At 50.0% G+C, this 15,504-nt stretch overlaps 1 protein-coding gene across 9 annotated transcripts in view; it reads left to right on the plus strand.

The window, feature by feature from the left end:
- The window catches only part of Atp2b2 (ATPase plasma membrane Ca2+ transporting 2), a 326,081-nt gene that overhangs the window by 268,881 nt on the left and 41,696 nt on the right, over positions 1-15,504 (plus strand). For all 9 annotated transcript variants that reach the window (XM_037204261.1, XM_028863952.2, XM_028863954.2 and 6 more), the window contains 2 exons: positions 731-945; positions 6,106-6,348. In XM_037204261.1, coding sequence (XP_037060156.1) covers positions 731-945; positions 6,106-6,348 — 458 coding nt within the window. The remainder of the gene's footprint in view (positions 1-730; positions 946-6,105; positions 6,349-15,504) is intronic.

Consider the following 15,504-nt stretch of genomic DNA (forward strand, 5'->3'; position numbering starts at 1 on the left):
TGTAGCACACCATCCTCTTCAGCCACATCTTCCTGGTATCTTTCTTCACAGCATCAACCCATGTCTATAATGACTTTACTATAGCCAAGCATGGTGGCACTGGCGCGCGCGCGCGTGCGCGCATGCACACACACACACACACACACACACACACACACACACACGCACACGCACGCGCACACGCACACACACCTATAATTCCGACACTCTTGCTATGTATTTCTCTATTGGTTCCTTGCCTGCCTCTGCCTGGGCAGGGTTGTCTGCACTTGTTACTGCCCAGTCTCTGTGTCCTAGATGAGGAAGCACTGTGCACCTGGCTTATCACAGATGTTCGAAGGCATCTGTGGAGTGAACGAGGAAGAGTCCAACCTTACCTCATTCTTGTGTGACAGTTGTAGCCAGGTGGCTTTTGTTGGTACACTCATGTGTTCCCTTGACACATGTTTATAGTGAGGCTGAATGCCATGTGGGCACCAAGCTCGGCACTTTATTTTACCTGCATTTCCACGTGAGCTTTACAAAACTACAGGCAGGAAATCAGCCCCCATGCCCCATACAGAAGGGGCAACTGAGGCTCCTTGAGGCTCAAGGACTTGCGCTCGGCCACAAAGCAAGGGATTACGACTAGGAGATGAGCTGAGGTCTGCCCAAGAGGCCTCAAGAAGGGGTTTAGTGCCCACCTCACCCCTCCCCCGGAGCCCTCTGAGCACGTGTCCTCATGTCACAGGCCTGGTGATGTCAGCCATCACAGTAATCATCCTGGTGCTCTACTTCACCGTGGACACCTTCGTGGTCAACAAGAAGCCATGGCTGACAGAGTGCACACCTGTCTACGTCCAGTACTTCGTCAAGTTCTTCATCATCGGGGTGACGGTGCTGGTGGTCGCCGTGCCCGAGGGCCTCCCTCTGGCTGTCACCATCTCGCTGGCCTATTCCGTGAAGGTAAGAAAGGGGAGCAGTGTTGGGTGGCTGAGGCAGACCCAGCTGGGGCTCTGTCAGGGAGCCAGGGAGGGCGCAGCTAGACCTCAAAGAGGAGCTAAGAAGTGTGTGACTGCAACAAGGACTTGGAGAGAGTATGGGCAGGTCCCCCAAACTCAGACACCTTCAGAAGCATAATGCAAACCAAGAGTAAGGCAGGCCCTGGCCACAGGGGCCCCCATTATTCAGCCCAGCCAAGCATGGCTTTTTGGGGATGCAGCCCAGGCTGGCCAGACCTTCAGAATTTTCCTCAAAAAGAAGGCAAAAATCCATACTTAATACAAACTGTCCTGATCTGTATGGACAACCAACTCAGACTTACAACATAAAACGGGGCTGCGATGTGGCTCGGTGACAAATGACTTCACTGGCAAGCCCAAGGCCACAGCACTGCAAACCGTCAAATGCAGCCATGACTGGGCAAGCCAGAACACAGCCCCTTTCCACCAAACCAAACAGGTCATGCCCTAAGACGTGGAAAAGTCGAGCAAAGTCACACAGGAAGCCCCTGCCCCTCAGGCAGGGGTGGCCGAAAACACAGGAGGCTTTACAAGCAGCCAAGCAAGGCATCACCTGGATGTTTGCTGGCCAGGTGGGAATCTGGGGCTCTCCCTAAGCGCCCATGTACCTGCTGAAGCAGTGGCCACCAGAGAGTCCACAAACCAGGCCCCCAGTGCCACTACCAGATTGTCCTGTCTGCGCATGTCCTCCCTTTTCCTTGGGATTTCCCCCATCTTGTTGGGCAGGGACTTGTTGGACTCCTTTTTCCCAGGGTCCCAACACCAAGGTGTTGCTGAGAAGGCTTTTGCTCTGAGACATTGGCAACTCAGCCCGAGGGCAAGGCGAGCGTCAGTTTCCAAGCCGGAATTTGGACGGCGCTCTGCGATGTAATTTCATATAGAGAGCGATCTCCCTGCAAGTGCCAGCGAGTGGCAGCTCCGTGTAAGGGATACAGCCCTTATCAGCTCCCTCTCTTGCAGTTCTCAGAGAAACCCCCTCCCACAAACCAAAGCCCAAACAGGTGACAGCACAGTGCTCCTCAAGGGCCCGGCGCCTGGCAAGGGAAACTGTTGCATGGCCATAAGTAGGTTCCCACTGCCACACCACTGAGCTCGGGGACTCTGTGGAGCTTGGTAGAGCTGGTTTGGGGGCATCATGAGCAGACAGTTTCAGGCCTGAGCATCTTCTGAAGTTTTTCTCTCTGGCCTGTGACTGGCAAAACCACATGATGAACAGTGAGGCTACCATCTCCCCCTTTGAGCTTGCCCTTGGGGCCACCATCAAGAGCACAACAGCGAGCTCTTGGGTTAGCACCTCTTAACAGGAGCACCATGCAATCCAGGCACATCATTTTAAACGTCCCAGTAACTGCCTTTTTAAGGTGCCAAGTGTGAAAACCCAAGGTCAGATCCCTGCACCCACATAACAGTCAGGCCTGCTAGCATGAACCTGTGACCCCAGCCCTGGGGGAACCCACACAGACAGATCTTGAAGGGGCGTGCTGGCCAGCCAACATAGCTGATATGGCCAGCTCCAGGTTCAGTGAGAAATCATGTCTCACAAAATAAGACAGACGGGATACCCCAGTGTCAATCACTAGCCTCCACATGCACCAGAATGGACAAATATACATATGAAAGGGGTATAAATGTGACTGGGGGGCTGGGCAGTGGTGGCGCAGGCCTTTAATCCCAGCACTCGGGAGGCAGAGCCAGGCGGATCTCCGTGAGTTCGAGGCCAGCCTGAGCTACAGAGTGAGTTCCAGGAAAGGCGCAAAGCTACACAGAGAAACCCTGTCTCGAAAAAGCAAAACAAAACAAAAAAAAAAAAATGTGACTGGGGATGGAGCTCAGTGATAGAGCACTTGCCTAGCACACATGTGGCTCTGGATTTGATCCCCAGCATCACATAAACCAGGCACAGTAATGCATACCTGTGATCCCAACGATTGCGAAGCGAAGCAGGAGGTTTAGAAGTTCAAGATCAGCCTGAAATACATGAGACCCTGTCTCAAAAAGAAAAAAAAAAAAGCCCAGTAGCATTAACCTTAATAATACAAATTTAAGCCGGGCAGCAGTGGCACACACCTTTAATCCCAGCACTCAGGAGGCAGAGCAAGGCGGATCTCTGAGTTTGAGTCCAGCCTGGTCTAAGGAGTGAGGACAGGCACCAAAACTACACAGAGAAACCCTGTCTCAAAAAAACAAAAAACAAAAAAAAAGAAAGAAAGAAAGAAATTTACTCAAACTTATGTCCAAATTATCAACAGTCCAACATGTAATCATCACAAAAGAAATGCTTCCTTTGTACATCTGTTTTCATAATGTCTTTAAATCCAGCATATTTTGCATGCTTCGGGCCACATTTCAAGTGTCCTCACCCCTCAGCAGCTACCATGTTGAACAACCTGATGAGAGATTTCTGTGCATTTTGTTTTGGGTTTTGTTTTGTTTGTCGTGGGGTTTCACTGTGCAGCCCAGGGTGGCCTTGCACTTACAGCATCGCCCCTGCCTCTGTCTCCCAAGTGCTGGAATGTGCCACTGTATCTGGCTTCCAACAAGAGATTCTTAAAGCAAAGAGCCAAGGCTCCTTCAGTGAGGACAGGTGCACTGGAATGTGATGGAATGAAGTAGACTGCCAGGTCAGGAGGAGCTGGGAGGTCAGGAAGAGCTGGGGGGTCAGGAGAAGCTGGAAGGTCAAGAGGAGCTGGGAGGTCAGGAGGAGCTGGGGGGTCAGGAGGAGCTGGGTTCAAACTCCAGACTTCATTTCATCGCATGTATGATCTTGATCAGCTCACTTTGCCTGGAATTTGTCAGCTGAGAAGTGGATTTCCAGCCTCCTCCCAGGTCTCCCAGGAACCTTACAGGACAGCACCAGAAAATAGACTGTAAAGCCTGTTGCAAACTCAGATTGCCATCGATCAGACACTCACTGTACACTTACTGGTGCTATTATCACAAGTTATAAGAATGGGAAACAGTAGCATTTTATCCTACCAATATTCATTTTCAGTAAAAGAAATCCCTATTTAAATCATCCAATTTCACTCCTTTTAACCTCATCATGAAGAGTTACTGTGGGGAACAGGAATGAATGAAATCAAATCCCTAGGCACAGACTCCACTTGATTTTGCCGCTGGTAACGTCACAAACTCTCCTTGCCACATGAGGTCAGCAGGTCAGCGGGGCCTGCCTGAGAATTATGTCATTTCCATTACTTGTGGGAGAATCTAGGGAGAAGTTAGGGATATAGAACTGGATCAGAAAGAAAGGTCCACAGAGGGAAACAAATATTACTAGGTCCACTTGGGTAGTGCTATAAATTTAAAGAGAAAGGATGTTGATAAATGAACCGTGTTATAGGTAGTAACCTACATGCATTTTCTTCTGTATACATTGTGTGTGTGTGTGTGTGTGTGTGTGTGTGTGTGTGTGTGTGTGTTTATTGGGGGCTAGGGAGATGGTGCAGTGTGTAAGTGTTTACTGTGTGAGCCTGCAGACCTGAGTTCAGACTCTCAGTATCTGTGTAAAAAGCTGGGTGCGGCTGTGTGTGCCTGTGTCCGCAGGGCTTTGGGCTGGCAGAGACAGGGTGGTGGCTGGGGCTGACTGGCCAGTCAGACTCGCCAACATGCAAAGAGCCCCAGGTTCAGTGAGAGACTGTCTCAAGTGGATAAGGCAGAAAGCCACCGTGGAGAACACTAAACATGCTCCTTTGACCGTCTCACACATACACATATGTGTGCGCGCACACACATGTAGTTTTTATTATGCATGCTATGATAAATGTCCATTATAGAAAAGGTAACCAAAAAAAGAAAGAAAGAAAGAAAGAAAGAAAGAAAGAAAGAAAGAAAGAAAGAAAGAAAGAAAGAAAGAAAGAAAGAAAGAAAAGGTGATTTATATACTCGAGGGAGCCAACACTGTTCTACAATTCTATCACCTTGTGATAGTGACATTATTGTTGTTTTTGGTTTTGGAGACAGGGTTTCTCTGTGTAACTTTGGTGCCTGTCCTGGATCTCACTCTGTAGATCAGGCTGGCCTCGAACTCACAGAGATCCGCCTGCCTCTCCCTCCTGAGTGCTGGGATTAAAGGGATGTGCCACCACCACCAGGCTTGATAGTGACATTATTGTTTTCCTATTTTTACAGATACTTTACTGTTTCTGTAAGCACAAATGCATCCTAAATGTATCCACTTAGGGTGAAATTGATGGGTCTCTCACCAGGCACCAGGAAAGCATTTGAGAAATTCAGAACCAAATGAGGAGCAGTTACTTACATTAATAGGAATAATCAGTGATGACCCAGCCTTCATTTTTAAAATTTTTCCTACTCTTTTTTTTCTGTAAAGAATGTAGGTGAGGAGGCTGGAGACGTGGCTCGGAGGTTAAGAGTACTTGTTGCTCTTCCAGAGGACCCGGGTTCAGTTCCCAGCACTCACATGGTAGTTACAACCATCTGTAATTCCAGTCCCAGGGGTTCTGATGCCCTCTTCTGACCTCTGTGGGCATCGGGCACATACACGATGCACATACATTTGTGCAGGCAAACACTCATACACATAAACTAAATAAATCTAAAAGGAAAAAAATTTTTAAGACTATGGATGGCCAGGGGGTGGTAGCGCACACCTTTAATCCCAGCACTCTGGAAGCAGAGGCAGGTGGATCAAGGGCAGCCTGGTCTACAGAGTGAGTTCCAGGACAGCCAGAGCTACACAGAGAAACCCTGTCTCAAAAAAAAAAAAGGAAAAAAAAAAAACCACACACACAAAAAAAGAATATAGATGAAGCAGGGTGTGGTTGAGCACACCTGTAATCCCAGCCTTGGGAGACAGAGATGGGAAGATCATGAGTTCAAGGTTATCCTTGGCTGGATTACTAGTTCCAGGTCAGCCTGTGCTTGTTCCCAAAGCAGATGTCAGTGACTTCTGTGATAAAAATTAATAAATTCAATTATCAAATATTAAATAGTCCAAATGATTAATAAAAAGGAGACCCACATGTGGCGCTAAAGAAGCCTGGAGGTTACTTACACATGCAGAAGGTTAAGGGGAGGCTGGGGCCCAGGAAATTCCCAGCATCCTCTCTTCCTCAGTTTCCCTTTCTTACCCACTCTCTAGAAAATGATGAAGGACAACAACTTGGTCCGCCACCTGGATGCCTGTGAGACCATGGGCAACGCCACAGCCATCTGCTCAGACAAGACGGGCACGCTGACCACCAACCGCATGACCGTGGTACAGGCCTACGTCGGCGATGTCCACTACAAGGAGATCCCTGATCCCAGCTCCATCAATGCCAAAACCATGGAGCTGCTGGTCAACGCCATCGCCATCAATAGCGCCTACACCACCAAGATCCTGGTAAGCGAGCGTGGGAGCATCCTCCATAGTGGAGCAGCTGATTCAGCTGCTGAGTCTGAGGCTCACAAAATGGGCAGCTCGGCTCTTAACTTTCTACTAACACGGCTGCAATGTTTGTGTAACCAAAAGAAACTATCACTGCTAGTTATGACTGGTGATTGCTGTGATTCAGATATTTATTTTTAATTCCTGCCATTGACCCCCCCAACACACACACACACACACACACACACACACACACACATTTTAAATAAACACTTTTTTTTCAAGACAAGGTTTCACTCTGTAGCTCTAGCCTGGGACTTGGAGATTCACCTGCTTCTGCTTCCTGAGTGCTAGGATTAAAGGCATGTGCCACCACATCGAGCCATAATTGGTTAGCTTTTGCCACACATCCAACTGCTCCAAGTCAGAGCTCAGAGCAGCTGTATACAGTAGGCATTCTGTGTGGACACACTCCAGGCCCCCACTGATTCAATCAACACTGGCTCGGAAATATGCAGAAGAGGACTGGGGAACCAGCACAGGTCGAGCGACTGCCTTGCAAACACAAGGACCTGAGTTCAATACTCAGACTCACTTTTAAAAAGCCAGGCATAGGGACCAGTTAGGTGGCTCATTGAGCTGAAGGGGGGCTTGCTGCTGGGTCCAACCAGCAGTGTTCAATCTCCAGGACTCATGGTAAAAGGAGAGAATCGAGTCCCCATGAACAGAGTTGTCCTCTGACCTCCTCATGTGGGTCCTAGCATACCTGGGCTGGGTGTACGTGAGCACGCTCCCAATCCCAGCACTGGAGAACTGGATGTAAGTGGACCTCTGGGGCTCAGTGGCTGGCTAGCCTAGCCTATGAACAAGCAGAAGGGAAGGCTCCGGAGGAAAATGCCTGACGTCCCCCAGCTGTCACCCATATGTGTGTGCACATCTGCACCCATATGTGTGTGCACATCTGCACTCATGCGCTCACGTCCACACACAGAAACCAACGCACAGACACACAAACACGTACATGAGAGCCTGGGCCTTGACAGCCTCCCTTAGAAGCCACGTTTGCGTCTTGTCCCCAGTAGTCCAGCTGAAGACAAACAGAGAAAAGCAGCAAACGGGGAGCTTCATTCTGTGCGGTCACATTAGGAAGAACAAAGAGGTCTAGAAACTTCACCCCAAGTCCATCCTCAGGGTCCTGACAGGGGGTTTGTTGTGTAGAGGGTATGCATAACCAAACAGTCCAGGACTGAGTTGCATGGACATTGATGATTTGCTGGCTGTGTGCCTTGCCTTACTCCTGAACAATGCAGAAAAATTTTAGCATTTACATTGCGTTGGGTCTAAGCCATCAAGAGATGAATTGAAGTGGGCTGTGCATGGATTCTACGGCGCCATTTTATCAGAGGGTCTTGAGCATCTGCGGACTTCAGTGGGAGTCCATGACCAGTGCCCTGTGGGTGGATACATTCAAGCTGAGCCTCATCCCACCTCTCCTGGCCTCCCTCATGCCTCTCGGCTCAGGTGGACTGCTGTGCTGATGGGGGAGGGGCAGCACTAGGTCCAGGCTGGTGCCGGTCTGCTCCGCAGGCTGTGGCCTCCTCTGCCAGGCTAGTCTGGGCGTGTCCACAGGGAGACAAGCGAGTTCTAAGAGAACAGAGGCTGTGCTGGCACTCTGGAGACCTGAGCTAGGAACGGCCACTGTGCCACTTTGTCATGCTGTATCGGTCAATATATACACATCAGGAGATTTGCTCAAGCAGGATGGCCGATGCCCCCTCTCACGGGGAAGTGCTGGGAAGAGCCTGGTTTCAGACAGGGGAATCAGGGTGAACAATGTCACAAGATGTGTCTCTCGGAGCATGCTGGTAGTACAGAAACGTCCCCCTGAATGAGATGTAGCTCCCTTCCTCAGCTAACTGGCCTATGCCCCCTGCTTGGTTGAGAAGCACTGGTGGCCTCTTGATAAACGAACCAGACCTCTCCCGTCCAGATGTTCCCTGCTGCCCAGCTGTTCTATGCAGCTGAGCAACCCTCCACATGTGCAGGAGTCCTGGCCTTCCCTCCTGTCTGCCGTAACCCTCGAACGATGCACCAGCGTGGCTCTGTAAGGAGCCTGTGAGTCACCGCTGTGGGGCCAGGGCTGGGGAGGCGGGGAGGAGGCAGCTTCTGTACCCTCCACCAGCTGAGCGGCAGGCTAAGGGAAGCAAAGTGACTGAAGGGGGAAAGTAGGTCGGAGAACATGTGTGATAGAGCCCTGGGGGCTGGGGGGAGGATGCCAGAAATGACAACAGTCCTGTCTTCTTTACCCCAATTCGGAAGCAAGGGAGATCAGCAGAGCTTTATCCTTCCCAAGCTTCCCGAAAATAACCGAGACACTGTTAATGATTTTGTCCTGCAGATTTGGCAGAGAGGAGCAGGCAGTTCCAGAGCAGGGTGGCGGGGGTGGCCATTCAGGCACAGCCCCACGGGGAGGGCTTGGATTGAGATGCCTATGAGTCCTTTACAGTCAGAGGGAGTTCTTGGGGTCTGTCTAGAGGGCTGCACCGTGGGAAGTCTCCATGGAGCTGCACTTTGGAGGCTGGCAGGAAACTCGGGTGGTGTCTTCAGATGGGCTGAAGCTGTGTCTAGGCGGCATCAAGGTCAGAGGTCAACTGTCTGCCCAAGGTGAAGGTGCAGCTGGGGAGGCTGGGGAGGAGCCATGTTAACTAGAGTTAGGCAGGGTCAGAGCCTGGGCACTGACAGCCTCCTTACATGCCAGGCTTGGCCAGTCATCCTCGGTAGTCCAATGAAAGACAAAATTAATAGAGAAAAGCAGGAAAAGGAAGGTTTACCCAATGTAGCCCCATCAGTAAGAGGAACGAAAAGGTCTAGAGACCTGCTCTTACCCCAAGTCCTGACATGAGGTTTGTTTAAACAGAAGGCAAGGGGTATTCATAACTAAACCGCCCTGGTCAGGGTGCGGTCCCACCCATCACTGACCCATCATTGTCTGGGCTCCAGGCTGGCCTGCAAGATGGTCTGACAAGTCAGAACCATGTGAGATCTCCTTCAGGAGACTAGCTCCCCTCTGGCTAGCACCAGTCTTCAGCCTTTTTCCTCCTCACGGTCTAAGATTCCTGGGGAAACTGCCAGGTTCTCGGCACCTGTTGCTTCAGGAGTCTGATAAGCCAAAGGGAGGCACACATGTGTCCCTTTAGAATACCTTCATCCTTGCCAGGACCCAGGACCTGGGGTACTGATTTGTAACCTGAGTCAGGAGGTCACTCACTTCTCGGGCAACAGATTCCCTTGCTGTGTCTCAAAACTTGTCACCCTAGGGCTCCTGGGCCTGTCTTTCTGGGTCTTTCTGAAAATGTTCTGGCATGCAGGTCTCTTTGCTGTGAATAACATCCCTTAGCCTAGGATCTGGTGGTATACGGAGGGAAGTTGTTAGATGCCTGTGCTGGCCTGGCTTCGAACCATTCCCTAGCTGTGTGAATGAAAGAAGTTACTCCACCTCTGTATTCTGTTTCTCAGGGGAAAAGATTGGATTGTGGTCGGATGAAGTGAGATTGTGAGAGGCAGGTGCCAGCTCAAGGCCTGGTGTGTGGTTGGCATGGGATAGAACTGCTGTTTTCACTCATCAGTGAACCGCCCCGCTGAGAGGACTCTATCAGTAGCCAAACAGAAGCTGGAAAATCATCAGAGAATGGGGCACTGTTCTGGGTAGGAAGGGGGTCTTTTCCAAAGCCTGACAGGCAGCCAGGGGCAAAGCCAGGCAACCAGAGCCCTAAAGATACCTACTCCATCAGAAGGCCCAGATCAGGTTCTGATTTTCAGAACCAACCACCACCACATCCCCCTGTACTGGGCTTGGGAAAGGCCTGGAGTCCAGAGGGTCAGCTTCACACCCAGGCCCAGCCAGCCACATAGGGCTAAGGGGATCTTGGGAGTTCCTTTCCTGGTCCAGGTAAAGTCTGAGAAGGAACTGGGCCAGAAGTCCATTGTCTTTGTTGGTTTCTGTTGCTATGATGATACACCATGACCAGAGGCAACCTGGAAAGGAAAGGATTTATTTTGTCTTACACTTCCAGGTAACAGTCCATCACTGAGGGAACTCAGGCCAGGAACCTAGAGGCAGGAGCTGATGCAGAGGCCGTGGAGGGTGCTGCTTACTGGATTACTCACTCATGACTGCTCATCTTGCTTTCTTTTAGCACCGAGAACCACCAGTCCCAATGGTGGCCCCACCCACCATGCACTGGGCCTTCTCGCATCAATCATTTAGAAAATGCACTACGTATATGCCTACAGGCCAACCTTATGGAAGCATTTTTTCAATTGAGAGTCCCTCTTCCCAAGCCAGGTGTGGTGGCACATGCCTTTAAATCCAGTCCTCATGAGGCAGAGGCAGGTGGATCTCTCTGAGTCCAAGGCTAGCCTGGTCTACAGAGAGAGTTCCAGGACAGCCAGGGCTATACAGAGAAACCCTGTCTCTTAAAAAACAAAGACAAGTTTCTCTTCCCAAATGACTATCTGTGCATGTCAAGTAAAACTAGCCAGCATTTCCATCTACCCTGCAAGCCAAGTTTGGAGCTCCAAACTGAAGGACAGCCTGAAACATGCAAGAGGAAATGGCAGCAAAGATACAGTGTCTTTCCACTGGGGCTGGGACAAGAGCTTGGCCAGGGACCCAGGGCTCTGGACAGGGCATGACTCCTACATGCTGTTCAACCTCCATGTGAGAAACTGTTCTCGTGTTCTTAGTGTCTCCTGAAGCCTGCATGTTCTTTGACAGTGCACAGCAATTAAGTCACCTCTGGTCCACTGGAATAGACTTCTGAGAGATGCTGGATGGAGGTGGGATAGGTGATTTTATAGGTTAATAGATATATTGTCCATGGGATGAAGGAGAGGAAGGAAGGGAAAGAGGGAGAGAGAGTGATGCTCTGGGTATGTGGATGGAAGGTTGTGAGTGGACAGATGAGGGATGCATGGATTTGGATGGATGAGTGGGGGGTGAATGGATGGATATGGTGGGTGGATGGATGAACTGTTGGATAGATGGATGTAGATAGAGATAGATAGATAGATAGATAGATAGATAGATAGATAGATAGATAGATAGATAGATAGATAGATAGACAGATAGACAGGTGGGATGGATGGATGGATGGATGGATGGATGGATGGATGGATGGATGGATGGATGGATGGATGGATATGGGTCATTCTAAGTACATAGGTGGTTGAATGGGTGTGAGTGGTTAGGTAGGTAGATGTATGTATGTGGGTAAATGGATGGATAAGCATGGATTGCTATATGGATGCCGGTGGGTGAGTATATGGATGCATGGATGGATATATGGATGAGGATGTGTGAATGTAAATGAATGGATGGATGGATGAACATGGGTGAGTGTATAGATAACTGTAGGTAGATAGATGACTGTAAGTGAATGAGAATGAGTTGGTAGGAGTCTTAGGAACATCCCCATACCTCTTTCTATGGCAACAAGAGGTAGACATTGACTCCGGACCCAGACCATGGCAGCACCAGCGCTCAATTCCTGCCTCCATATTGCTGAGCTGGACTCTTCCCAAACCACCCTTGGCTACAAAGGCTGCATTCAGTGATTCAGATACCTCTTGACTTGCTTGTACCTTTTATTCTTTAGAAACCAAACAAACAGAGCTGGGGTGTAGCTCATTTGGTAGAATGCTCCCCTAGCACTCACAAAGCTCTGTATTCAATCCTCAGCCCTGCATAAAGCACATGGGATGGCTCCCACATATAGTCCCAGAACTCCAGAAGGTAGTAAGACAAGGGTCAGAAGTTTAGGGTGGCTCCTGGCCACAACATAGCAGAGGGCCTCAGAGAATTCCAGATGAGCCCTCAGGGGGCAGAGGGACAGTGGCGTTCCAGGCAGGTGTAGCCGCACGGAGACCCACAAACCTAGAGATACTCGACTCATTCTGGAAACATGAGAGATGAAGCTTGGGACCGAGAGTGTTTAGGCCACAGATGAGCCTCTGATGGCCCCCAGCCCCCAGTCCTCAGGAGACCCACCAAAGCATGGATGGAGCACCCTACAAGGGCCGAGGTGGCAGACAGGGAGACTGGGGAAAGCCCTGCGGTCCGGCCTCAAACCTAAGCACCATCCCTTCGGAGAACAGAGACATTTTTTTCTTTCCACTCCTACTAGACTTGACCTCCAAAGCTGTGTGAGTCATCTTTTTTTTTTCACAAATTGCTTTCCTGCCTCAGACATCCTCCCGCCAGCTCTTTGTATACACGCCTTTGTCTTTGTAGTCTCCAGCTCTTTAAATCTCAAGTCTTCTGGCTTCTTGTCACCCTGCCCTTCTCAGAGAAAAGTGTTCCAATGGAAATGGCTTGCCTCAGAGTCAAACGGACTCTCTGCCTTCTTGGGAAGACATGCTCTTCCGCCCACGTTCATTCTGGCCTAGTGGGTGCTCCTGCGCAGACGTGGGCTCTTAAAAGCAGGCAGGCCTGGTACTTAACATTTGACTGTTAAATGGAGGATGGCTGTGTGTGAGCTGAAGCCATGGGAGAGCCTACAGAGGACGTTTCTGAAAACATGAACTATGGAGAGAGAATGGAACTCCCTGAAGCCAGACCTGGATCAGAAGGAACAAGGCCCTGACAAGGTCGTTTCTGAACAGATGAGCCCAGTTGTGCCTTGTTAGAAGCCCCGGGGTTCCAGAGAGCCTGTGCCCAAGGTGGCTACAGTGGTCCCTGACCAGGGAGCCTGAGGAATTCCCAAATGGTAAAAAGGATCTACTGACTGTATCCCTGTGACTCACAGAAGCGGGCTGATGACGGGAGGCCAAGGGAGACTCAAATGGTTGTGGGAAGTAGAGATGCCTTAGAGTCAGGTCCTGACTTCAAACCCAGGGTCCAGTCTAGCTGCAGTGAGTCTCAGCGGCTCCTCGTCAGACAGCAGCTGTAGCTAGACTCTGGTCAAGATCGGAAAGCCAAGGAATGTGGAGAAACCCAGAAGGGGCTTTGCAGGCACGAAGGAGAGGGCGGCTTGGTTGGTAAGATGACAGGGACCACCATGTAACTCAGTGACAATCCTGATGTTCACCTTTTACAATCAGGATCTCTGGTGAAGATGTCTAGAGTAAGGGACCCCAGATAGGGATTCTAGTTCTGATTGAGCTATTAATAGCAACATCCCACCCTGTGCCCTACACTCCACCTGCACACCTCACACCAGCACACACCCTCACACCAGAACACACCCTCACACCAGCACACACCCTCACACCAGGACACACCCTCACACCAGGACACACCCTCACACCAGGACACACCTCACACCAACACAGACTCTCACACCAGCACACACCCTCACACCAGGACACACCCTCACACCAGGACACACCTCACACCAACACAGACTCTCACACCAGCACACACCCTTACACCAGGACACACTCTCACACCAGGACACACCCTCACACCAGGACACACTCTCACACCAGAACACACCCTCACACCAGAACACACTCTCACACCAGGACACACCTCACACCAACACAGACTCTCACACCAGCACACACCCTCACACCAGAACACACCCTCACACCAGAACACACCCTCACACCAGGACACACCCTCACACCAACACAGACTCTCACACCAGCACATACCCTCACACCAGGACACACCCTCACACCAGGATACACCCTCACACCAGCACACACTCTCACACCAGGACACACCTCACACTAGCACATACCTTACATCAGTATGAATTCTCACACCAGCACACACTCTCATGCCAACACGCACTACATGTTGCTACACATTACATGTAACATAGGATATCACAGCATGTAATACATATCACATATATACCTTATAGCACAGCACACATAGCAAATACCATACAACACATAACATACTTTTCACACAACCCCTCATAACACATCACAAAGAACAGCATACATAGGATATACTCCATATACCCTATACTGTAAGGTGAATTGCTAAATGGTCTTATTAATTAAAAAAAAAAAAAAGCCCGGAGCCAGATATTGGGGTAAAAACTGAGAGATCAGATGATTAGGACAAGCGACAGCCAACCTCACCTTACCAACTCCTCAGCCTCCAGAGAGAGATACTTCCTGTATACTCACGCCTATATACCTTTCTGTCCCTGCCCTCTTACTTCTCTCTGCCCAGCTACATCACTTCCTCTTTCTGCCCAGCTCCATCACTTCCTGTCTGTCTGTACAGACTTCCAGACCTCTATGGTTAACTAGTGTTGGAATTTAAGGCATGTACCACCAAGCCTGGCTCTGTTCCCAGTGTGGCCTTGAACTCACAGAGATCTGGATGAATCTCTGCCTTCCAGAATGCTAGGATTAAAGGTGTGTGCTACCATTGCCTGACCTCTGTGTTTACTGTAGTGGCTGACTTTGTCCTCTGATCCTCAGATAAGCTTTATTGGGGTACTCAGATAAAATATCACCACACTGTACCCTCATACCATTCACACTACACATCACAGCACACAGAGCACATGGTACAATGTGCTGTATATGCACACCAGCTTACATACCATCACCCACCACATACAACATACAACGCACACACACTCCATAACATATACATACTATATACCACAATACATGCATGCTACCCACTTGTAATATATAGCACACCCCTCCCAGCCACTGCATACACCATGCACACATAGCATATGCCATCAAAACACTTCATACTATACACACAGCAGATCTCAGTCCATATGAGCAGTCAATATACAGCATAGAGAGCTTGGGAAGGTCCCCCAAGGATTTTGCTTCCCACGTCACAGGGACTCCTGTGTCCTGGACACCCATCCATCCTCCTGCTCCCCAGCCTCTCAGAAAGCTCTCATGGCTCGCTAGTGTGGCTCACTGATGACTTGGTCACCTTGCTCTCTTCAAGAAACCTAGTTCTTGAGAAGCTCTGGGGAGGCAGACCCTCAGGTGACAATTGTGGGGGACAAATTCTGCCAACATTCACTCCATCTGGGGTCCTATTGGCAGCAGGCTACGCAGACAGAAGATTTATCCATCAACTGGATTGTCCGTTGTTGGCTGTCCCCAGTGCTGGAGGCAGAGATGACCCTGTTATGCAGACCTCCTACTGTGTCACTCTGTGAACTCTGAAGGCTC

The sequence above is a fragment of the Peromyscus leucopus genome, chromosome 3 (assembly GCF_004664715.2).
Source record: "Peromyscus leucopus breed LL Stock chromosome 3, UCI_PerLeu_2.1, whole genome shotgun sequence".
Taxonomy (NCBI): Eukaryota; Metazoa; Chordata; class Mammalia; order Rodentia; family Cricetidae; genus Peromyscus; species Peromyscus leucopus.